Source organism: Erythrolamprus reginae, chromosome Z (assembly GCF_031021105.1).
Source record: "Erythrolamprus reginae isolate rEryReg1 chromosome Z, rEryReg1.hap1, whole genome shotgun sequence".
Classification (NCBI taxonomy): domain Eukaryota; kingdom Metazoa; phylum Chordata; class Lepidosauria; order Squamata; family Dipsadidae; genus Erythrolamprus; species Erythrolamprus reginae.
Window position 1 is genome coordinate 67727591 of NC_091963.1, and position 23918 is coordinate 67751508.

The 23918-nt window shown below is 46.7% G+C and overlaps 1 protein-coding gene across 8 annotated transcripts in view; it reads left to right on the forward strand.

Moving 5' to 3' along the window:
- Window positions 1-23918, forward strand: part of MATCAP2 (microtubule associated tyrosine carboxypeptidase 2) — a 119583-nt gene that overhangs the window by 35059 nt on the left and 60606 nt on the right. For 3 of the 8 annotated variants that reach the window (XR_011556729.1, XM_070726298.1, XM_070726303.1), the window contains exon 2: window positions 13820-14496. The exons of 1 other annotated variant lie outside the window; for it this stretch is intronic. Coding sequence is in view for 5 of the 7 variants with exons in the window: in XM_070726298.1 (XP_070582399.1) it covers window positions 13820-14496 (677 nt within the window). In the remaining 2 variants the exon portion in view is untranslated. Of the gene's footprint in view, window positions 1-2768; window positions 2850-13795; window positions 14497-23918 lie in introns of all 8 variants that reach the window. 4 more of the 8 variants (XM_070726301.1, XM_070726300.1, XM_070726302.1 and 1 more) reach the window with 3 other exon arrangements.

Below are 23918 nucleotides of genomic sequence, written 5' to 3' on the forward strand. Positions count from 1 at the left end.
TTGGACAAAAAAAAATCTCTTCCTCCATTTCACTCTATTTCTCCCTCTCTCCATCCCTTTCTTTCTTCCTCTTTTTTGCTCTTTCTCTCTCCCTCCTTCCCTCCCTCCATGTCTTTCCCTCTCCCTCCTTCCCCCCTCTCTTTCTCTCTCTTGCTTTCTTTCCCTCTCTTTCTCTTGCTTTCTTTCTCTCTCATTCTCTCTCCCCTCCTTTTTCTCTCTCTCTCTTTCTCTCTCGTTCACCATGCCGGCAACAGAGAGAAAAAGAAAGAGAGAGAGAGAGCTGGAGAGAGAATGGAGGGCGCCGTTGTCTTCGCCTCCGCCCGCCGGCTCTGCAGCTAAGAGGCAACAGCAGCCATCAGCCTCCTCGCCCTCCCAGACGTTCCCAGCGCCCGGCCACGCGCCGCCTCCCGTTAGCCCAGCTGACCTTTCCCTGCTGCCGTTTTCTCTTCATGGCGCAAAGCCACACAGTCCCGGACTCCCGGATCGCTCGCTTTTCCAGCCAGCAAGCGCGGCGCGGCGCTTTCCTGGGCAGATGGCTTTGCTGACCGGAGAAGCGAGCGATCCGGGAGTCCGGGACTGTGTGGCTTTGCGCCATGAAGAGAAAACGGCAGCAGGGAAAGGTCGGCTGGGCTAACGGGAGGCGGCGCGTGGCTGGGCGCTGGGGACGTCTGGGAGGGCGAGGGGAGCCGGCGGGCGGAGACGAAGACAACGGCACCTTCCATTCTCTCTCCGGCAGCGAAGGAGAGGGGGCGGATCACGCCCCAAGACAGGAGGCGGCGGCGGAGGAGGAGGAGAGTGGGCGGATCGGGCGGGCAATGGGGCAGGGCAGAGAAGCCAGGGGCGCGTTTGGCCAGAGGCACCGTGGGGAGGCAGGGGCGGCCGCGGCTCCCTTTACTCCTACTGCCGGACCTCCCCGCCCCTGCCTCCTTTTTCCCGCCTTCCTTCTTTGGGGCCCAGCCGGAAACAGCTGCATCGGGCAGAGTGGGAGCTCCAGGTCGGAGGCACTGGCGGTCCGGCACTGGCAGTGCCCCGCCCACCTGGAGCTTCTTGCGGCACACCTGACCGTGTCTCGTGGCACACTACTGTGCCGCGGCACACCGGTTGGGAAACGCTGAGATAGATAGAGAGAATGAGAGGGGGGAAGAGGGAAATAAATGAGAGAGAGAAGGGGAGAGAAAGAAAAAGGGAGAGGAAGAGGAAAGAGAGAAAAACAAATGAAAATGAGAGAAATGAGAGCAAAAAGGGCGAGAGAGGGGGAAAAGAGAGAGAGACGTGGAGAGAAAGAAAGAAAAGGGAAAGAGAGAGGGAGGGAAAGAGAGGAAGGAGGGAAGGAGGAAGGGAAGGAAGGAAGGAAAGAAGGGAGGCATTTGCCACAGAAAACATTAGGAGCCACAAACCCACCCCCTCATGGCTGGAGAGGTTACTATTACACTGCACACCAAGACAACTAGACACAAGAATAGTTTTTTCCCTGAACGCCATCACTCTACTACACAAATAATTCCTTCAACACTGTCAAACTTTTTACTAAGTCTGCACTACTATAACTACTAGTTTTTTTCTCATCATTCCTATCATCCATTTCCTCCCACTTAGGACTGTATGATTGTGACCTGTTGCTTCTATTCTAAGATTTTTATTAATATTGATTGTTTCTTCATTGCTCATTTGACCCCTATGGCAATCATTAAGTGTTGTACCACATGGTTCTTGACAAATGTATTTTTTCTTTTATGTACATGAGAGCATCTGGACCAAGACAAATTCCTTGTGTGTCCAATCACACTTGGCCAATAAAGAATTCTATTCTATTCTATTTTATTTTACTATTATTATTTAATACTACACCATTTGGTTCAGAATACTTTTTTCTCCTCTAAAATCTAGGTGTGTCCTATACACCGGTGCGTCTTATACACCGAAAAATACGGTAAATAGACCATACAGATAGTCCTCAACTCACAGGCAATTTTTTGTTGCTAAGTTAAGTGAGTTTTGCATCAGTTCATGACCTTTCCTGCCACAGTTGTTAGTTGAATCACTGCAGTTGTTAAGTTAGTAACACTGTTATTAAGAGAATCTGGCTTTCCCATTGACTTTGTTGATCAGGAGGTTACAAAAACTTATCACAGGATTCAACCATCATAAATAAATGTCAGTTACCAAGCATTTTAATTTTAATCAGGTGATATGGGACTGCTAAATTATCTTAAGTATGAAAAACGCCATAAGTCATTTTTTTAGCGCTGCTGTAACTTGCAAAGGCACTAAATGAATGGTTGTAAGTTAAGGACTGTATTATATTTATCTCCGCAATTATTAGCATTATCCATAACTGAAATGTTTGTCCTGAATAGGATAACAATATACTACAATAGGCAGTATGCGCTAGATAGATTTATAGATGGGAACTAGAGTTAATAATGTTATTATCAGGTATGATCCAAACATGTTGTTAATGCAATATTTATTCTGCTTACATTCAAATTTAGTAAATTGGAAAATCATAACATGCTTGTTTTTGAGAAGGAAATATAACAAGAAGAGTCGGTTCAATTTCTCTTCTTTCAAATAACAAAAGGAGGTAGAACTTACTCATATATGTTTCAATATTGCATTTGTATTCCCATTCCTACTCTTTTTGCTTTTCCTATAGTAAAAGCATTTATAACATTCTAAAGCTGAATAAAATAGTGACTTTAGTGTATACTTTCCCCATGTAATTTTGCTGATATATTCTCCCTCTTCTCTCCATCTCCCTATTACAGGCAGAGTTTGAACTTGCAGTGCAGTGAAGAAAAATGGGCTTTTAGAACTTTTAGAATTGAAAGTCTGCTCTCCAAGTAGTTGTGCGTCAGCATGTTTTCTTTTACATTCAAACATGGGAAAAGAAATTGGTATAAATTTAAAGGAGACTTAATGGCCATTCTAGTTGAGGTATTTTGGAAGAATGGGACGTGTATGGAGGGCATCCAGACTGGGAAAGCTTTATCTGGTCAATAAAACTTTTTCTGGCAGAGCAGTGTTTCTCAAGCTCAACTACTTTTAAAATGCATGGACTGGAATTTCTAGAATTTTAAAATGGCTGAGATTAAGAAATCCTGTGCTTAAAGAATCTGCAGAATCTGACAGTTCTCTGTACTGAAGGACTGTGTCCAGCAGTCACATGGGTTGCTCACTGTCCAATCCGCATAGGACTGAGCCTTGTCTTTAAAAAGATTGCTGGATCTGCCCCTTCCCCAGAATTCGCTTGGCCCTCCTACCGGCAGGACGCATGGTGGCTCAGCTCCTCTCAAAAACACCTTCCCTCTTCGTTCTCTCTCTCTCTGCAAATTCAACAGATAAGTAAAATCTCTTACCATTGCTTTTCTTATATGAAGCTTGACTTCGCCCCAGCTCTACTGGGCTCTGCGTCAAAAGGGAGAAGCCGTGGTGCAGCTAAAGCCACGAGTTTTGCAATCGCCTTGCTCGTGCTGCTGCTGGATTGCCTTTACAAGTAAATCTACTCGGCTGGGAGGTTATTATTGTGGCCCCTTTTTTCCACCGGCGGTGTGGGATACATAATAAGTTCTCTTGTTCATCTCCTGGACTTTAGTCTTGCCTCCATTCAAACTATTGGAGCATTTTCTTTGGCGCAAAAGCCCTCAGCGTCCAGTAATTTCGGCAGTGGAGCTCGCCCATGTGCAAGCCACTTGGTGCCATAAAGTCCACTGTGTGGCCCGGAGTAGACAGAGACCCTCAGATTATTACTCCCTGGCTAGGCCTCAAAACCAGTGTGCCTTGGTTTGTTTTTAAATAGTAATGCCTGGCCCATCTGTACTCATTGGCATGAACTTTGGATTTGTCCAGATTGTCTTTGAGCTGCAGACGCTCCTGGGCCTAGGAGCTTGGGCCTCCTTCCTCTTGGGAATTTTTTTCCCTATTCATAGTAGCTTCTCCCCATTTGGCTCAGGCCTTGTTCCTGTAAGTTGTTCAGGCCATGGCTTCCTCCATTCCCAAGAGAGGCACTTCTTCTAAAGGTCCCCTGGACAGTAGGCCTACTGGTGATGAAATTGAAACCATCCCCCAGGCCTCTTCCTCTGTAGCTCCACCCATGGCTAGGACCACCAGAGCTGAAAAGATGCGGGACAAAGTTCTTCAAAAAATTCATGAGCGGTTGGCCCAAGTGCACGTTAGCCCTCTTGACCCTCTAGAGGCTTCTGATCTGCTTCCCTCAGGTATCCCTGTGCTTTCCCTGGATGAACCAAACCTAAATAGACCCCAACCTAATTTATGGGGCTTAGGTCCAGGTGAGCCAGATATCATGATGGAAGATCCCCCTGAGCCAGAATACCTTCTCCTATTACTAAGTTTAAGTATACGTTTTATTAGATTTGTATGCTTCCCCTCTCCGATGACTCGGGGCGGCTCACAACAACAGCAATACAATATACAAAGTACAAATCCAATATAAGTTAAAACAATTTAACTTAAATATTAAAAAATGATCATTGCTAAACAACCACACCATTCTCAAATATTACAGTCAGAAAAAGGTGGTGCTGGGGGGACAAGATAGTTATTCCCCCCATGCCTGGCAACATAGATAGGTCTTCAACATCTTGCAGAAGGCAGGAAGAGTAGGGGCAATTCAAATCTCCAGGGGGAGTTGATTTCAGAGGGCCGGGGCTGCCACAGAGAAGGCTCTTCCCCTGGGTCCCACCAAATGGCATTGTTTAGTCGACAGGACCCGGAGAAGGCCAACTCTGTGGGACCTGATTGGCCGCTGGGATTTGTGCGGCAGAAGGCGGTCCCGGAGGTATTCTGGTCCGATGCCATGTAGAGCTTTATAGGTCATTACCAGCATTTTGAATTGTGACCGGAAACTGATTGGCAACCAGTGCAGGCCACAGAGTGTTGGCGAAACGTGGGCAGATCTTGGAAGCCCCATAATAGCTCTCGCGGCCGCATTCTTCATGATCTGAAGTTTCTGAACACTTTTCAAAGGAAGCCCCATGTAGAGAGCATTGCAGTAGTCAAACCTCGAGGTGACGAGGGTGTGAGTGACTGTGAGCAGTGACTTCTGGTCCAAATAGGGCCGTAACTGGTGCACCAGGTGGACCTGGGCAAACGCCCTTCTCGCCACAGCTGAAAGATGGTGCTCTAATGTTAGCTGTGGATCGAGGAGGACGCCCAAGTTGCGGACCCTCTCCGAGGGGGTCAATAATTCCCCCCCAGGGTAATGGACGGACAGAAGGAATTGTCCTTAGGAGGCAAGACCCACAGCCACTCCGTCTTATCATGGTTGAGTTTGAGCCTGTTGACACCCATCCAGACCCCAACAGCCTCCAAGCACCGGCACATCATACTAACCTTTCTCCAGAGCTCCAAACTATGTATTCTGCTTTATCTCAAGCCATTGATGCCAAGCTCTCGGCCACCAATGTGCCTTCTCAACCTCGTCCCCCTCCACGGGCCCCTAGGCCCATGAGTTCCTTCTCAACCTACAGAGTCCCACAAGAACCAGACTCTAAGTCCTCATAGGAGGAGAATGAAGAAGACGAGGATGCAGAAGACAGGGATGTCTCTTTCCAAGGCCTTTCTGAGGATGAGGAATTCCAAAACAAGATTCCCTCTCCTGCTACCATTTTTTCTTTTGAACTGTTCAAGTCCCTTCTATTCAAGGCAAGAGCAGCCACAGGCCTTGGTGGTCAGGACAAACCTGCAGGCTCTTCTACTGTTCCTCAAAAAGAGAATCTTCCATTCTTCATGCAGGTGCAAAAGGATACTGAGGTCATCCCCATGCCTAAACTGTTAAAGGATGCTCTGCTGAAGTAGTGGGACCACCCCACTATGGGATCTAACCCCACTTCCAAAGACAAGAGATTATATAAGGTTTCTCCATCTTATGAAGATCTTCTTGTTTTTCCCAGAGCAGAGCCTGGCGAAGCAGAGGAAGTGTTAAAGCCTAAAGACAAATGCTTGGAGCAAATGCTCAAGAAGTGCTTCGTCACTGCTTCCTGGGCTATTAAAAGCATCCTTCTTCTCCAGAGACATCCTCTTGTGGCTTCAGCAGCTTCAACAGTACATTCCCCCTGACAATCTACAAGCCAACAGCCAAAGGTATTCGCAGCGGCCCAGTATGTGGCGCATGCCACTCTGCAATCGTCAAGATTTGCAGCAAAATCAATAGCTGCCTCAACAATAGTCAGAAGATTCTTATGGCTTTGGCTCTGGCAGGTGGGCATGAGGCAGAAGTGGCAGCTTTCCATGGGTCCTCTGAAGTGCAATCTTCTATTTGGCAACCTCTTGGTCTCTCTACTTACAGAGACCACTGACAAAAAGAAAGTCCTGGGGCCCACTAACAAGAAGGCTATTAAGACACAGCAGCCCTTTCGGCGCTCCAACTGCCAACAAGACCAAGGGCTTGCGTTTCAAAGGAACTCGGGTCAGTGTAACTCCCACTTTTGTTCCCAAGCAGACAGGAACCCCAGGGACAGAAGGTCTTGCTATCAGAGGGGCTCCTCCTCCTCAAGAACCTCTAAAACAGTGTTTCCCAACTGGTGTGCCGCGGCATACTGGTGTGCCGCGAGACATGGTCAGGTGTGCCGCGAAGAAAGCAGCTCAGCTTCTGGTCTCGAAACTTTTTGCGAAGAGCAAAAAGTTGTAAGAATGGAAGCTGAGCTTCCTTCTTAGCACCTTCCAAGTTTTCCGGCAACTGCAGCGCCCCGCCCGGCTGGAGCTTCCCTGGCGGCTGCAGCAGGTGAGCTTTGGGGGCTGGTGGGAGGGTAGCGGCAGTGGAAGGGCGGCGTGCAGCGGGAGGGTGATGGCGGTGGCAGCGGCAGCCGCAGCGGGTAGTAGCCCCCCTCTCCCCCCTCTCTCCCTCTCTCTTTCTCTCAGCAGCCGCAGCGGGTAGTAGCCCTGGGGCAGCGGCAGAGTGGTCAGCTGTGAGGTGGAGCTCCGGAACAGCCGTCGGTGCCTCTGTTCCGGAGCTCCGCCTCACAGCTGACGACCTTGCCGCCGCCCCACGGCTACTACCCGCTGCGGCTGCTGAGAGAAAGAGAGAGGGAGAGAAAGAGAGAGAAAGAGATAGCAAGAGAGGGAGAGAGAGGGGGGGAGAGAAAGAGACAGCAAGAGAGACAGAGAGAGAAAGAAAGACAGAGACAGAGAAAGAGAGACATAGCAAGAGAGACAGAGAAAGAGAGAGAGAGAAAGAGACAGCAAGAGGCAGAGAGAGAGAGAGACATAGCAAGAGAGGCAGAGAGAGAAAGAGAAAGAGAAAGAAAGAGAGACAAAGCAAGAGAGACAGAGAGACATAGCAAGAGAGACAGAAAGAGAGAGAGAAAGAGACATAGCAAGAGAGGCAGAGAGAGAAAGAGAGACAGAGAGAGATAGCAAGAGAGATAGCAAGAGAGAGAGAGAAAGAGAGACAGAGAGAGAGAGAGAGAGAAAGAAAGAGATAGCAAGAGAGACAGAGAAAGAGAGAGAAAGAGAGAGAATGAAAGAGAGATAGCAAGAGAGGCAGAGAGAGCAAGGGAGAGAGAAAGACATAGAGGGAGGGAAGGAGGGAGAGAGAAAGAGAGGAAAAAAGAGAGGAAAAAAGAAAGAAAGGGGGATGGAGAGAAAGAAGGGAAGGAAGGAAGAGAGAGAAAGAGGGAGGGAGAAATAGAGCGAAATGGAGGAAGAGATTTTTTTTTGTCCAAACCTTTCCATCGTAGCTTCCATCCATCCCGGGGACTTCATGTCTTCCTTGGACTTTACGGAGGCTTATCTCCACATCCCTATTGTTAAAGGCCACAGACAATTACTCTGCTTTGCCTTCCAGGGCAAGCATTATCAATATAGGGCCATGCCTTTTGGCCTGCCTCGGCCCCTCGAGTCTTTACTAAGCTCTTGGGTGCCCTGGTGGCCCATATGCGGGCCACTCCCATTCATATTTTGTGCTATTTGGATGACATATTAATTCACAGTCCCTCTAAAGAGGGCACCCGTTCAGAGCTCCAGGTTTCCATGTCTATTCTACAGGATCATGGTTTCTCAATCAATATAAAAAAAGCCAGCTTTATCCTTCCACTTCCATTCAACATCTGGGGACAGTCATAGATTCTAGCCTGTCTCAGGTTTTCCTTTCTACTGAGAGGAAAATCAGCATCAAACAGCTTATCTCTCAAGTTAAATCACAAAAAAGGACCTCCATCGCTACCCTGTCTTCTCTACTGGCAAATATGGTGTCCTGTATTGGCATTATTCCATGGGCATGACTCCACACCAGGGAACTCCAATGGCTTCTATTGCCGTTCCAGAGATCGGGAAACAGCAACTCGGCACGTCTCATTTCCATCCTTCCCACCGTTCTGAGATCCCTCTCTTGGTGGACCTCCTCCGTCCTGGACAAAGGATCCCCCTTCAGGATTCCAGACCAGTTTACCATCACCACAGATGCCATTCTGGTGGGCTGGGGGGGCCCTATGCACCGGGCCTGATAGCCCAAGGCATGTGGTCAGCAGAGGAGTCATCCAGACCAATCAATTGGCTAGAACTGAGACCCGTGTCATTAGCTCTCAAGAAGTTCAAATCACATATCACCAGTCAACATGTTCTGGTCCTAACGGACAATATGGCCTCAAAGAGCCATATCTGCAGACAAGGGGGCACCCAGTCCAAGGCCCTGATGCAGAAAGCCCTGAAACTGGGTCTCTGGGTGGAGATACATCTGCAGTCTTTATCGGCCGACCACATTTCGGGAGTCCTCAATGTGCAGGCAGACTGGCTCTCCTGGTCAACTCTGGACCCAGGAGAGTGGAGTTCCATCCAGATTTATTCCACCAGAACTGCCTCAAATTCGGTCCCCCTTTGCTAGACCTGTTTGCGACCGTGACCAATGCTCAACTCCCTCGGTTCTATTCCAGGTTCCTATCCCCAGGAGCGGAGACAACAAATGCACTCAGAACTCCATGGCCTCGGGGCATACTGTACACATTTTCCCCAATACCAATTCTTCCAGAGGTAATCCACAACATCATCCTTGAGGAGGCCCAGGTGATTGTGATAGCCCCCCACTAGCCTCGATGTCCCTGGTTCACAGACCTACAGCGGCTCTCCGTCCAGGCCCCCTGGCGACTCCCCATTTTGGAGGATATGTTGCAGCAGGGGGTCTCTCACCCTCCAGACCCGGAGTGGTTCCATACCACTTGGCTGTTATCCGGCGTGACCTAGACCTTCGAGGTTATGACCCGGACGCCGTAGAAGTGATCCTCAAATCCAGAAGAATTTCCACCAACAGAATCTATGACCATACCAGGTCTAAATTTCACCAGTGGTGTATGCAGGAAAGTCGTCCACTCCCCATGCATTCCCATTCACAGAATCGTATCCTTCCTCATTAAAGGTTTTCATCAAGGCCTCTTTGGTCCTGGTAGGACCCCGCAGACAACCACTTGGTTCCTTTCCTGAAATACAAGAACTGTTAAGAGGCATCTCAAACCTCAGGCCTCCCACTGTCCATAGATATCAGTCCTGGGACCTACCTCGAGTTCTGCATTCCCCTACTCAAGCTCCATACAAACCCTTGATGTCATCGTCCTTCAGGTAGCCTTACAAGGTAGCCTTTCTTGTGGCAGTTATGTCTGCCTGATGTATCTCAGAACTGGTGGCCTTTCCATTCGGCAAGACTTGTGCCAATTTCATATGGACAAAATAGTCCTCTGTCTGGACCCCACCTTTCTACCAAAGGTCAGCTCCGTGTTCCACAGATCCCAGGACTTTGTATTACCTTCCTTCTGCTCCAACCAGAACCACCATCTCTCCGTCAGATGACACACACTAGATCTCACCAGAACCCTGCGGATTTACATCCAATGTAGGCCCAAAGCCTTATTCGTAGCCTACCACCCCAGATCCCTGGGGACCAAGGCGTCGTCAACTGTATTAGGCCGTTGGATTCTAGGGGCAATCTCGAAAGCATACGAGTCAGCTTCCCTCAGCATACCAAGAGGTATCACGGCACATTCTACAAGAAGTGCAGCCACATCAGCCACATGTACAACTCAAGCCCCTTTGGAAGAAGTCTGCAAAGCGGCCACTTGGGTCTCACCAAATTCCTTCATAAGGCATTATAAAATTGACTCTTACGCTTCAGCGGATGCTGCCTTTGGCAGAAGAGTCCTCCAATCCGTTATCTCTCATGATAGCCAACTAATCCCTCCCTAGGGACACATCTATTGGGTATGTCCCATGTGATTGTTGGATCCGCTCCTTCAGTACGGAGAATAGGCGTTGATTGCTTACCTGAACGCCTCTTCTCATACGCTGAGCGGGTATAGCAGTCACTCCCTCCCTAGGTTCCTTCTAATTATGGTTATACTTTCTAACCTGTTTTTCCTAATTAAGAGAGTAGAGTATCATTTGAGCCTAAGTCTACAGATTCCCGAATTCTGGGAAAGGGGTGGATCCAGCAATCTTTTAAAAGACAAGGCTCAGTCTTTGCGGATTGGACAGCGAGCAACCCATGTGACTGCTGTACCTGCTCACTGTATGAGAAGAGGTGTTCAGGTAAGCAACCAATGCCTATTTTGTCAAAATGATAAAATGAGCATCATGCCATTACAATATGTAACTTTAATATGTTCATATAACATAAATATATAGCACACATTTCATTTTGCTGTTCCATCTCCCCCAGATGTCTTTATTTTCTGTGTTAGTTTTTTAACAGGGAAGCGGGGAACAGTGGCTATTATAGCCAAGAACTTCAGCCTATGCAGGCTCGCTGCTCCTGAGATTGTGGGCTGTGAGACCTAGGGATACAGGTGGGCTTGTTTCTCATGTATCTGCCTCTCAGCTGCATGTCAACTGCCCTGCTTGCGCTACTCGTGGAGGTAGCCAGGCTGGCGGTGGAGTTCTCCAAGCTTATCATCTTGGGGGATTTTAAATTACTGTCGCTTGACAAATGCTCTGGGTTGGAGCAGGGGTTCATGGCAGCCTTGGACCTGACCCAAGTAATTCAGGGTTTGACTCACAAGGGGGGGGGGGGCACACGGCCAACATGGTATTCCTCTCAGAGCAGTTGAGTAATGATCTGAGATTAAGGATCTTAGATATCTTGCCTTTGTCATGATCAGATAATTCCTGCCACGGCTTGATTTTAAGGCTCCAATCCTCCCCCACAGGGAAGCGGAATCAATTAGGATTCTGAGGGCTTTCAGAGGGCACTTGGAGTTTTGCCAGATTCACTTGTATACAGTTCGGCAGAGTCCCTTGCTGCGACCTGGAATATGGCAGCAGTGGGGCCCTTGATCGGATTGTGCCATTGAGATCTCTCTGTGGCAGTAGACCCTGAAGAGCTTTAGGTTTACCGAGGAATTCTGGGGAATGAAATGCCAGAAGAGACATCTAGAGATGCAGTGGAGGAAAAGCAAATCAGAATCTGACCGAACACTTTTAAGAGTTCATATTAAGAATTATAAAGTGGTGCTCAAGGCAGCAAGATGCACATATCATACCGCCTTGATTGCATCAGTGGAATCTCACCCAGCTGTCCTGTTTAGAGTGACTTGCTCCCACCTTAACTCCCTTCGTAAATAAAATCGCTCAGATCCAGACGTACCTTAACTCCAATTGGAATGCAGTGTCGGCTGACAATGAGTCAGTTGAGGTGACAGGAGCCTGTCCTAGGCAATCTATGGGGGGAGTTTGACCTGGTAACATCTGATGAAGTGGACAAGGCCAATGGAGCTGTGAGCTTCGCCACCTGTTTGTTGGACCTGTGTCCCTCCTGGCTGGTTTCAGTGAGGAGGGAGGTAACACAGAGCTGGGTCCAGGAAATTGTCAATGATTCTTTGAGGGAGGGGTTCTTCCTGGCTCCCTACAAGGAGGCACTTGTATGCCCCCTCCTTAAGAAGCCTTCCCTGAACCCAACTGTATTTAACAACTATTGTCTGGTCTCCAACCTTCCCTTTATGGGGAAGGTTGTTGAGAAGGTGGTGTCGCTCCAGCTCCAACGGTCTTTGGATGAAGCCGATTATCTGGGCCCTCAACAGTCAAGATTCAGGCCCGGCTACAGTATGTAAATTGCTTTGGTCTCGCTGGTGGATGATCTCTGGCGGGCCCAGAATAGGGGTTTACCCTCTATCCTGATGCTCCTTGACCTCTCAGCAGCTTTCGATACCATCAACCATGGTATCCTTCTGTGCTGACTGGAGGGGCTGGGAATGGGAGGCACCATTTTATGGTGGTTCTCCTACCTCTCTGGTTGGCTGCACTCGGTGTTAGTAGGGGGTCTGAGGTCGACTCCTAGGTCCCTCCCTTGTGGGCTTTCTCAGGGGCTGGTTCTCTCTCCCCTGCTGTTTAATATCTACATGAAACCACTGGGTGAGTTCACCCGAGGGCATGGGGTGAGTTACCATCAGTATGCTGATGATACTCAGTTATACGTTTCCACCCCATGTCCACCTAGTGAAGCAGTGAAAGTTATGTGCTGGTGTCTGGAGGCTGTTAGGGTCTGGATGGGTGTTAACAGACTCAGACTCAAACCTGACAAGATGGAGTGGCTGTGGGTTCTGCCTCTCAAGGACACGTCCATCTGCCCGTCCATTACTCTGGGGGAGTGGAAATTCTGACCCCGTTAGAGAGGGTAAGCAACTTGGGCGTCCTCGATCCACAGCTATCTTTGGACCTTCATCTTTTGGCTGTGGTGGGGGGCGTTTGCCTAGGTTCGCCTGGTGCACCAGTTCTGGCCCTGGAGTCTCCACTCAGAGTTGCTCATGCCTTTATCACTTGAGGTTCGACTACTGCAATGCTCTCTACATGGGGCTACCTCTGAAGAGTGATCAAAAACTTCATATCGTGCAAAATGCAGCTCCGAGAGCGGTCATGGGCCTCCCTAGGCATGCCCATATTTCTCCAACACTCCGTGGACTGCATTGGTTTGGTTTCTGGGCCCAATTCAAAATGTTGGTAATGACCTATAAAGCCCTACATGGCATTGAGCCAGATTACTTTTGGGACCACCTTCTACCTTATGAGTCCCAGCAACTGATTAGGTCCCACGGAGTTGGCTTTCTCTAGGTCCCGTCAGCCAGACAATGTCGCTTGACAGGGCCTAGGGGAAGAGCTTTCTCTGTGGGGGCTCCTGCCTTCTGGAATCAGCTTCCCCTGGAGATTCACATTGCCCCCACTCTCCTTGCTTTCCGTAAGAGTCTTAAGACCACCTATGTCACCAGGCTTGGGGCAATAAGGTCTTAGCCCTCTCGCCAATGAAATGAGATATATATTGTATGACTGAACTAGTATGATTGTTTTTAAATATTGGACTTTTAAATTGTAATTTTAAATTTAATTAGATTAGCCTTTGTGTTGTATTGTTATATGCAGATAGATGGATGGATGGATGGATGGATGGATGGATGGATGGATGGATGGATGGATAGATAGATAGATAGATAGATAGATAGATAGATAGATAGATAGATAATGGAGCAAAAGAGTGTCTTAAATAATTGCTTAGTATAGTAGGCAGGGCAGTTTTCTTGTTGTACAGTTCATGCACTTAAACAGGAAAATTTAGGACAAATTCAATGTGTTAACATAGAGGAAAATTCAAAATGTTTCCATATCTATATTTTTTAAAAATAGGAAAATATTAGAAAAAGCAAAGTCAGCCTATGTTGCCCTAATATTGATAATTATGTGTGGAAGTGCCACAATTCAGATTTCTTAGAGATGTCTATATTTTAGTATTTAAACCATTTTTATATATTTCTATGTTTACATTCACGTTACATATTAAGATATAGAAAAACATTTTTGATTGAATTAGGCTTTTTTTAAAAAAAAAATTCAGAAAAGCTTCACTGGCCAGAGCAAGAACTGTCCAAGAAGTCCATCTTGAAGCCTGAAGAACAGAAATTTCCTTGCATGAATAAAACCAGAAATGCTAAGCCCTGCATCCTTAAGGACAACTTCATCACAGGGACGAGCAGCTACAATGTTTTGCTGCAGAGCAAAGAGCAAAAAAAATACCAGAAACATTCATCAGCCCACCACAAAAGACTCCGGAAGCCCACCAAACCCACTCATAGCTCACGTAGTAATGAGCGCCACAAGGTTAAGACACCACTGTTCATTCCCCCAAATGGGTGGTGCTGTTTCAAAAGGCACTCCTCCTATTTTATTCCCAACTCTTTCCGCAATGGGATTAAATTAGCACAAAGTATTTCAGTAACAGGGAACAGCATAGGCTTGTCAACCCCATCCAAGAACAAATCCAAAAAATTTTTTACCTTTAGCCTTGGAAAGCCCAAACAGTTGCAAACATCTAAAAGCTGCTTAAAAGATGGAGATGCCGCTGGTCGAAAGTTTTGTATCCTCACTGCAATCAAACCTTCCAATGTGGAAAGGGAGAAGATAAAGTTCTTCAAATCTGATTTTACCTCTAATCCACAGTTTGAATATGCAAGTTCTGTCCTGCCCAGCACACTTGAAAAGTATAGCCAAGCATCCAGCTTATTTCTTAAACAGGTAAAGATACTTTTGTTATACCTATTTCTCATCCATAATTTTTGGGGAGTCTTTCCCCCCCCCCTCTTGTTTTTATCTTAGACCTTATTAGCCTAGAAAGGGGATTGACTGATTGGGAAAGAGCTTTTGAAAAGCAGGATGAAAAAATACAGAGCACTTGTGCAGTTTTCATTTCCATTTTAAAAAGTGAAAGTCTGAAGCAGGGTCTTTATGACAATGGCCTCTGAAATAAGTAGTGGTGACATCAAAGCAATAACTCATGGCTCATTAAGTAAATGGATGATTACGTAATTTATGACAGGATGTTTCATGTAATTTTGCAGATATCCATGCCTTTTGCTTAGGATTCCATGGGAGAAGGGAGGATTTCTCATACTCAGGTACAGGAGTGAGTTGCAGTCAGCAGTGTGGTGCATACATGCATCATACAATCACACCATCATGGCCATCATCTTGACTTTTTGCATATTAGGACAAAGTTTATCCATTTTAATTTTTTAAAAAAACCTATTTCCTCGTACTTTTTTTTTTTCAAAAGCAGAACTAATCCATCATCTCTTGAGGATGATATAGGTCTAGATTTAATACACTAGATAGAATACCTAGCCTTCAACACTTTCCACCTCTTGGATTTTGAAAGAATAATAATTCAAATCTAGAAAAGGCAAACTAAGCGTGGAAAAGTTCAGCACCTCCTTCGCATACACCACTTTTACTTTATAATCAAGCCTTCTATCCTTAGATATGTAAGTTCATATCTTGGAATAGGATAGGTTTAAATAAATATTCTTGCTTTTGAGGATATTTCATTATCTAAACTAGGTAACATCATTAGTCCTGTTACAACTTATTCTCCATTGAGTGCAGAGACATCAGCCAGGATGGGTTGACCTTGTCCGTCAGCCAATGTGGTCTGAGCCTGCTTTAGTGACCTTTTTTGCTTTGTCACTAAGGCCCGCTTTTAGCTCAGTCCTGGCTACAGTTAGGAAGTGTGGTCATATCTTCTGGCAGATTTATTCTCCGACTTTCTTCTAACTTCTATTCTTCACTCCTGTCCTCCTTCCTGCATTCAGTGAGTTTTTTCCCCTTTCCCTCCATTAGTTCTCTTATATTTATATAAAAAGGACAGTAAAATAAGACTCAGAAACAACCACTAAAATCTGTTATTTTATTGAAATCATTAAGAGAAAGGCAACTGTGAGAAGACAGAGGACACCAGCCAATTTAATTGCTCAGCTGTTTGATGGCAGAAGTGCCTGTAGCTGGGAGCGACTGCCCAGCGTCCCATCACCCCAGCCTTTCTCTCTAGCCAGCTGAGGCAGTTGAGCATCTCCCGCCCAAATTGATCTTCTAGCAGTGCCCAGCTACTTTTTCAGCCCCTTGGCCTCTAGTATCGCATCGCTCAGCTAATTAGATCAGCAACAGGCTTCGCAATGCAATTCTGAGCCACCCATTTTAAGTTACGTTTGGAATGAAAATCAAAATAAATAAGCAGTTGATTGGGAATGCAGCCCTCCCAGGTGTGTTTGCACCCTGGAGGGCTTCACCCAGGCAATTGATTTAATTTTTTTAAAAGATGGAGAAGAAAAATAGAGAAGGCTTCCTCAGCAATCGGGCTTCCCGCCCTTTTGACTGAATTCTAACAGCCATTCTTCAGCCCGGTGGCCATTTTTAAGAGGCCACTGCTGCCATTTTGTGTCTTCCCAAGGGGTCCTTGCCTTTATGGCATCGCCTCAAACTTATGTTCAAGGCCCAGGGGAAAATCCCTTATCACTGGAGATCCAAGGGGAAGATTCAGCCCTTCCAGGCTCTAGTTCCCGGGGTTATTCCTATATCCATTCAAGGAAAAGGGCTATGAAATCTAGAGAGAGTAAGCCCAAAGTTACCAAATGCCTCCAAAAGAAATGAGTCCAGACGCCATAAAACCTTGACTGAAATTTGTGACAAAGCCTCTCTCTCTCAACCTGCCCTCAGTGAGGAGATTCTTCCCTCCCGGGCTTCTGACCAGACTGATACTACTCTCATAGATGCGTGTAACTTATCTTTGGCGGACACTGATATTTGGTGCACTCCTGCTTCCACCAGGCCCCAAGCCAGCCTACCTCTGGCACCTTCTTCCACTTTTTCCTCTTCCTGAGGCTCAATCTAGCTCCTTCAGACCTGCTCAGGCCTTTACGGCTTCCCCCTCTGCAAAACTCTGCCAGTATCCAGGCCATAATTTCTGTTGCTGTTAAACAAAGCATGGCAGAATATCTCCAGTTTATGAATGTCTCCAGCTCTACCACTGGGCTTGCCCAACCAGACACAGGGATTAATTTGGAGGGCCAGTTGCAGGGGCAGGGCTGAAATCTACAGCCCCAGCAGGCCTATGGTAGTGAATTTAGAAGGCTCACGTTGGAGGAAGAGGTTCCCCCAGATCTAGATCTCTCTGAAGATGAGGGCATTTCTCCTGAACCCTCAGTCATATCAGGCCTCTTTCATCCACTCTTTGCTTTTCAAGGCATATAACGCTGCAAACCTAGGGGCTTCAAGCTCCTTCTACCTCAACTGGGCCCACATTGGACCCGCTGTTCTCCCAGCTGACCCCTGAGGCCCAGTTGATCCCTGCCCCCAGTTTTTTGTAGAAGTAGTTCAGGGACAGTGGCAGGCCCCGAACTCGGGTCCCTTGCCCTCCATCAATGCTAGGAGGTTTTTCAACATAGGCCCTGAGCTAGCTTCTTCCATCCTCCTTTCTACCATGGATGCTCTTGTGAAAGCTCTCATCTTGCCTACTAACCTCCTGGGGGATGCCTCTAAACTTACCAGAGGATAAGAGGATAGAACAGATTCTGCTCAAGAATCACCAAGCAACAGCCTGGGCCATTAAAGCTTCTACCTTAGTATCCTTCTTTACAAGAGCAATGTTGATCTGGCTCAGAGATCTGCAGGAACAAATCCCTGCTGCAGGATATAAGCAAGATGTTGGCAGTGGTCTGCTTCACTGCAGATGTCATCTTGCAAGTGGCCATATTCGCATCCTATGCAATGGGTTCATCAGTCATAGCACAACGGTTCTACTGGCTTCGGTCCTGGCAGGCGGATGTCCACAATAAGTGGAAGCGTGCTTCATCACCATTTGATGGCCAACATCTCTTTGGTGCTTCCCTAAACCCGATCCTCATCGAGACCAAAGACAAGAGCAAAGTGCTCCTGACTACATACCGCCGTGGATCTTCTCAGTCCTCTTCTCTTTCTAGGTCACCCTATCGGCCTCCAGACCAGGGGTCCTCATTCCCCAGATTCCAAGATCAGTACGGGAGGAGGCAGAGATTCTTCCAGCACTGCTCCTTCATAGGCAAAGCTAGTAAATGGCCCTTTTGAGGGGGTGGGGGTTGTTCTTTCACACAGTGAATATGTAGACATGGGATTATTTATTTATCTATCTATCTATCTATCTATCTATCTATCTATCTATCTATCTATCTATCTATCTATCTATCTATTAGATTTGTATGCCGGCCCTCTCCGGAGACTCGGAGCTTATCCGATCGGTGGGCATTTGTCACTCTTTGCTGCCAGGTGGGAGGAGATCATGTCTGACGCATAGGTCAGGGAGATGGTGAAATTTGGCCTATCCCTAGGGTTTCTTTTTGCCGCTCCAAATTTCTTCATCCACTGCCCGTACCCAAGAATCCAACCAAAAAGTTTCTCATGAGAGAAGCAATGGATCACCTGCTGGAAATTTAAGCGATCCAGCATATGCCTGAGGGGTACTACACTGTTCTTTTTGTAGTGTGTAAGTCTTTGGGGTGGGGTGGGGTGTAGAGCCGTTCTCAGCATTAAAAGACTGAACTGTCATATTAGATACCAACGGTTTTAGATGCACTCACTTTAGTCCATTTTGGCGTATGTTCAGAGGGGGGAACCTCCTGGCTTCCATAGATTTAACAGAGACTTACCTTCGCATCCCCATCTATCCTTCCCACCAGTGGTACCTCAGGTTCTGCTATGGGGGCATTCACTATCAATATAGGGCCCTGCCCTTTGAACTCTAATCAGCCCCCAGAGTAGTGACCTTTTTTTGTTTGGGTGCCCAAAGGGCATGCATACATGCAATAGTGCACATGCACTTGCCCACACACATAATGCAATGCCCTTCCCTCGTGATGTGTGCACAATCCCCTACACTTCCCATCATACATGCAAGACTTTTTGCTCTTCACAGGCTCCAGAGATTTTCCTGACACTTGGGTATGCAAAAACAGCCTCCCCTGTTCTTCGGAAGGCCAGAAATCAGCTGGGCAGCATTCACATGCACGCTGGAGCTAGCATAGGGCAATGCCTCATGTTCCTTCAGATATGACTCCGTATGCCATAGGTGGCATGCATGCCATAGAGTTGCCATCGTGGCCGAGAGTGTTCACTAAGGTGCTAACAGCTCTGGCCACTCAACTGAGGACACTCCCCGTGTGTGTCCACTGTTACTTGGACGATATCCTCCTCCTGGCTTCCTCCAGGGATCAAGCCATTCAGGATATCCAGGTAACTGTTAACATCCTGAGATGCCACAGGTTCACCATCAATGAAGAGAAAAGTCACTTTTCCCCCTCTTCCTGTATCTCCCACCTGGATGTTCCTCTTCCAGGAGCGGCAGGACAGTATTAGCGAATTAATCTCCACTGTTCTGCAACAATGCAGGGTACCCCCGCACCTGCTCTCTACACTCCTGGGAAAATTAATTTCAACCATCAGTATTGTCTCTTGGGCACACCTACACTCCAGGGACTTTCCTCTTACCTTTCCAGAAGGCCAGTTGGGGTTCCTCCTCCACAAGGGTCCTGGTGCCCCAGTCAGTCAGCCAATCCCTCCTTTGGTGCACTCCAGCTGCCCTGCTCAGAGGCAGGTCCTGACAGCATATGCCAGTCTCTCTGGCTAGAGAGTGCACACTGATTCAGCAGCAGCCTAGGCTTGTGGTCAGAACAGGAAACCTGCCTCCCTATCAATCAATTGGAGCTATGAGCATTCTTCACGGCACTCCAGGAGCTGGGCTGATGGTGGGAAAACACATCCTTACCCTCACCAACAAACCACAGCAAAGGCAGGACAGTACTCTTTTTCCTTCCCTCATAGAGGAGGCCAAATTTCTGTTCAGTTGGGCAGAGAGGCACCTCTTCTCCATCACTGCAGACTATATTTCTGGAACGGACAATGTCCAGAGGGACTGTTTGAGTCGGTCTTCCATCGACCAGATGGAGTGGAAGCTGAATCCAAGGCTCTTTTATCAGATCTGCAATAAGTTCGGCAAGAACTTAGTAGACCTATTTGCCTCCGGAGAAAACTTGCAGCTTCCACGTTTTTACACCCACTTCAGTTGCCAGGAAGTGGAGGGGACAGATGCCCTCTATTGTGCCTAACCAGTCAGGCTTTTATATGCCTTTCCATTGCTTGCCCTGATTCCCAGTGTGATTCATAAGCTGCTGTACGAGAGGGCGGAAATCATCCTGCTGGCCTCACATTGGCCGTGCAGTGTGGTTTGCAGACTTGGTGACTATCAGTCTCCCCTCCATGGTGCATACCCATGTCGGACTCCACTCTCAGCCACAGGGCAATCTCCCATCATGACCCCCTCTGGATAAAACTGACCGTCTGGTGGCTGAGCACTGTATGCTAATCAACTGTCAAGAGCCTCCCAGAACCATCAAGCTTATTCTTGACAGCAGACGCCCTTTGACAGAACACATCTACACGGCCACCTGGCGCACCTTTTGTGCATGGTGTAGAAAAGTCCAGTTCTCCCCCACAGACTTACCCATCGGTCGGTTGCTGAAGTTTCTCAGGGATGGGCCTGTTTCCTAATACTCTCAAGAGATAGGTCACTACTCTGTCAGCAGTCACTGCTTGTGAGTGTTTTCCATCCCTCTCTCAGCATCCCCTCATCAAGCTGCTTCTACGTGGGGCATTCCTCCACTGGCCTCCTACTTGGGACTTAACTAAAGTACTGGACTCCTTAACCAGGGCTCCCTGTGAGACACTACGAGACTAATCCAACTGTCACCCTACCCAGAAAGTTGCCTTCTTGGTGACAATCATCTCACCCTGTCAGATTTCAGAGATCACAGCTCTCTCTTCCCGCAAAGATCTGTGCCTTTTTCCGGGACGGGGTGGTGCTCTGCCTGGACCCTACTTTCCTAACTAAGATGAACTCCTTGGTACTACAGAGCTCAGGAGCTCACGCTTCCCAGCTTCTGCCTTGTCCTTCCCATCCCTTAGAGCAGGGGTCTCAAACTTGTGGCCCATGGGACAACTGCGGCCCACAGGACAATAGTTTGTGGCCTCCATTTCAACATCAAAATGTAATGTTAGTGCGGCTCGAATGTAAGGTGACCAGGGGTGGGGACAACCCCGGATCGGCAAAGCAAGCAGCCTCAGGAAAGCCACCCACCCCACTCCTCTCTTCCCCATTAGAGGGTGGCCGACTCAAGAGTGCTTGCGCAAGGCGGACTTTTTGGGCAGAAAGCGCACTGTGGTTCCTCCTCCTCAGTCGCAAAGCCCGCTTCTCTTTCCCCCCTGCAGGATGCTGCCACTGCCAGTGTCCCGACGTGCCTCATTGTGGCCAGCGCTGCTGCAGCAGGTGAGGCCTGTGGCTCGGGCTCTCCTCCCCGCCCGCCCGCTTCTTTGGCTTTTCCAGGTGAAGGCGGTGGTTCCGACTGGTGTACGGAAAGGCGGGGTGGAGTATTTAGATCGGAGAGGATGGGGTGTCTCTCAACCTTGGCCACTTTAAGACTTATGGACTTCAACTCCCAGAATTCTCCAGTCAGCTATGCTATGGCTATTCCTCAGCTATGCTGGCTGAGGAATTCTGGGAGTTGAAGTCCGCAAGTCTTAAAGTGGACAAGATTGGAGACATCTGGTTTATAGAAAAAAAGAGAGAGGAAGGAAAACAGAGAAAGAAAGAGGAACAGAGAGAGAGAGAGAGAGAAATAAAGAGAGGAAGTAAGGGAGAGAGAAAGAGGGAGGGAGAGAGAGAAAGAGAGAGATTTATTTATTACTGATTTATTTATTTGCTTTTTCTTATGAATTTGTTAATTTATTTTTATTTTTAAACACAAAATAAGATGAAAAAATAAAGACATTTGATAACATTGGAATGTTTTTGCAAGAGTTTTTCTTGTGGAAAACCTGACGCTGCCCAACCTCACCCAGACTCTACCTCCAGCGGGCCCCGGATAAATTGAGTTTGAGAACCCTGACTTAGAGCACAAGTGGCACAACCTTGATGCAGGAGGGCACTTTGTATATACCTGAAGCGGTCTGTGAGGTGGCATAAAATAACCCTGTTCATTTCTTACTCCCTAGCCCTTTCTATGGGTAGGAAGGTCTTCCCACTACAGTAGGGTGGTGGATCAGGATTGTAATAGCAAAGGCATATGACTTGCCCTCATCTCCTCACCCAAGCGGTATCACTGCCCACTCTACCAAGAAAGAGGCGGTCTCTGCTCCCTGGACTCCCCTGGTTTCCCTAGTGGAGGTCTGCAGAGCTACTACTTGGGCTTTACCCTCTTCTTTTATTAAGCATGTAAGATAGATGCTTTCACCTCAGCCGATGCGGCCTTCAGAATAGAATAGAATAGATTTTTTTTTTATTGGCCAAGTGTGATTGGCACACAAGGAATTTGTCTTGGTGCATATGCTCTCAACGTACATAAAATAAAATATACATTTGTCAAGAATCATGTGGTACAATACTTAATGCAGGGTTCTCCAGCAGATACTTCCCCAAACAACCACTAGGACCTAAGCTCCCTCCCCCGGGGCTCCTAGCTTTGGTAGGTCCCATCCTGGCTGATGCCTCCGCCCTCCATGGAGAATGAACTGTTGTTTTTTCTTACCTGATATGGTTATTCTCATGGAAGAGGTGGAGCCAGACCCTCCTGTTTTCCTCTTAAGCCCCTAAATTTGGGAAGTCAGGGTCTCTAAGGGTGTCCTTTTCTCTAATCTCAACTGTCTTATTGCTACCTTTTCTTTCATTTTTTTCTACCTACTTTTTTCAACATTGACCACACTTTGAACCTCTGCTGTTGCCTTCACAGGCCTTAGTGACAAAGAAAAAAAGGCTATCAAAGTAGGTTCAGTCCCCATTTGCTGGCGGACGAGGTCAACCCATCTTCCATGAGAATGACCGTATCAGGTAGAAAAAAACAATAGTTCAATTTCATTAGAAACCAAAATATATTAGAATATTGATACTGATTTTTTGGAAACCTATATTTTTAATTGTTTTTTACTTTATGGTATCTTGTTCTTTGTTCTCTCTTAAAAAAATCAAAGCACTGAACAATTAGATCAAAAGATAAAATATTAAAGGAAATAATCTTCTTAAATTAAATGATTGTTCAATAGAAATTGTATGGTCTTGCCTCTACTTCCCTTTTTAAAAAATATATATTTTTATTGATTTTTAACAAGTTTAATATTCACACAACATAAAACAGTGCATGGTGAAAAATGCCCACCACCCTGACACACACACATACCCCACCACCATATCGTAGGTGTTTCTTTTATAACCCACTGTAAGCCAAGAGCAAATTATCTATTTACATATTATAGAGTGATTCCAATTTATTTCTTGTAGTTTGGTCTCAGATTCTACTCATCATATATCATCTTACTTTGTCCCACCATCCCATCAGTTGTTTCAATTCAGTTTCATTATCCAAATTTATCCATCATTTCAAATTGAATATGGTCCACCATGTACCTGTACCAATTTTGCATTGTCCATTTTGTCGCATCCTTCCAACCCAAAACTATTACCGCCTGAGCGCTTTCAATTGTTGCTTGTTTTATTTCTCTAAATTCTCCCATCGCATTGCTTTTAACTAATACTGGCATTTCCTTAGTGATTGTCCATTGTATATTTAACATTCTATTTATGTCCTCTTGCACTTTTTGCCAAAATTCCTGCACTATGGGGCATTCCCAAATCATATGTATAAACACTCCTTTATCTTGACAGCCATGCCAACAATTACCCCTAACCTTCTGCTGAAAATGTGCAAGTTGAACGGGAGTATAATACCACTTATGTAATATTTTCCTTCTCATTTCCCTAATTCTTGTTTTCTTAATTTTCCTTATATTTTCTACTATATCTTGCATCTCTTGTACCTCTACTTGTATCTCATTTTGCCACCCTTTAGTCAATCCTTGAATCGTGTCCCCGTCTGATTGCATTAACAGCTTATATATTTTGGTTGCTTGCGACTTTATATCCTCACTTTTTTCTCTTATTATTTTATCTAACCCTGTCTCCTCCCTCTACTACTTCTTTATTCTCCCTTTCATTAAGATATTTACATATTGCATTTATTTGTAGCCATCTTTCCTTACCTAACCACCATTCTATACGATTTCTACTTGGCCTGCCATCCTTCTCGTAT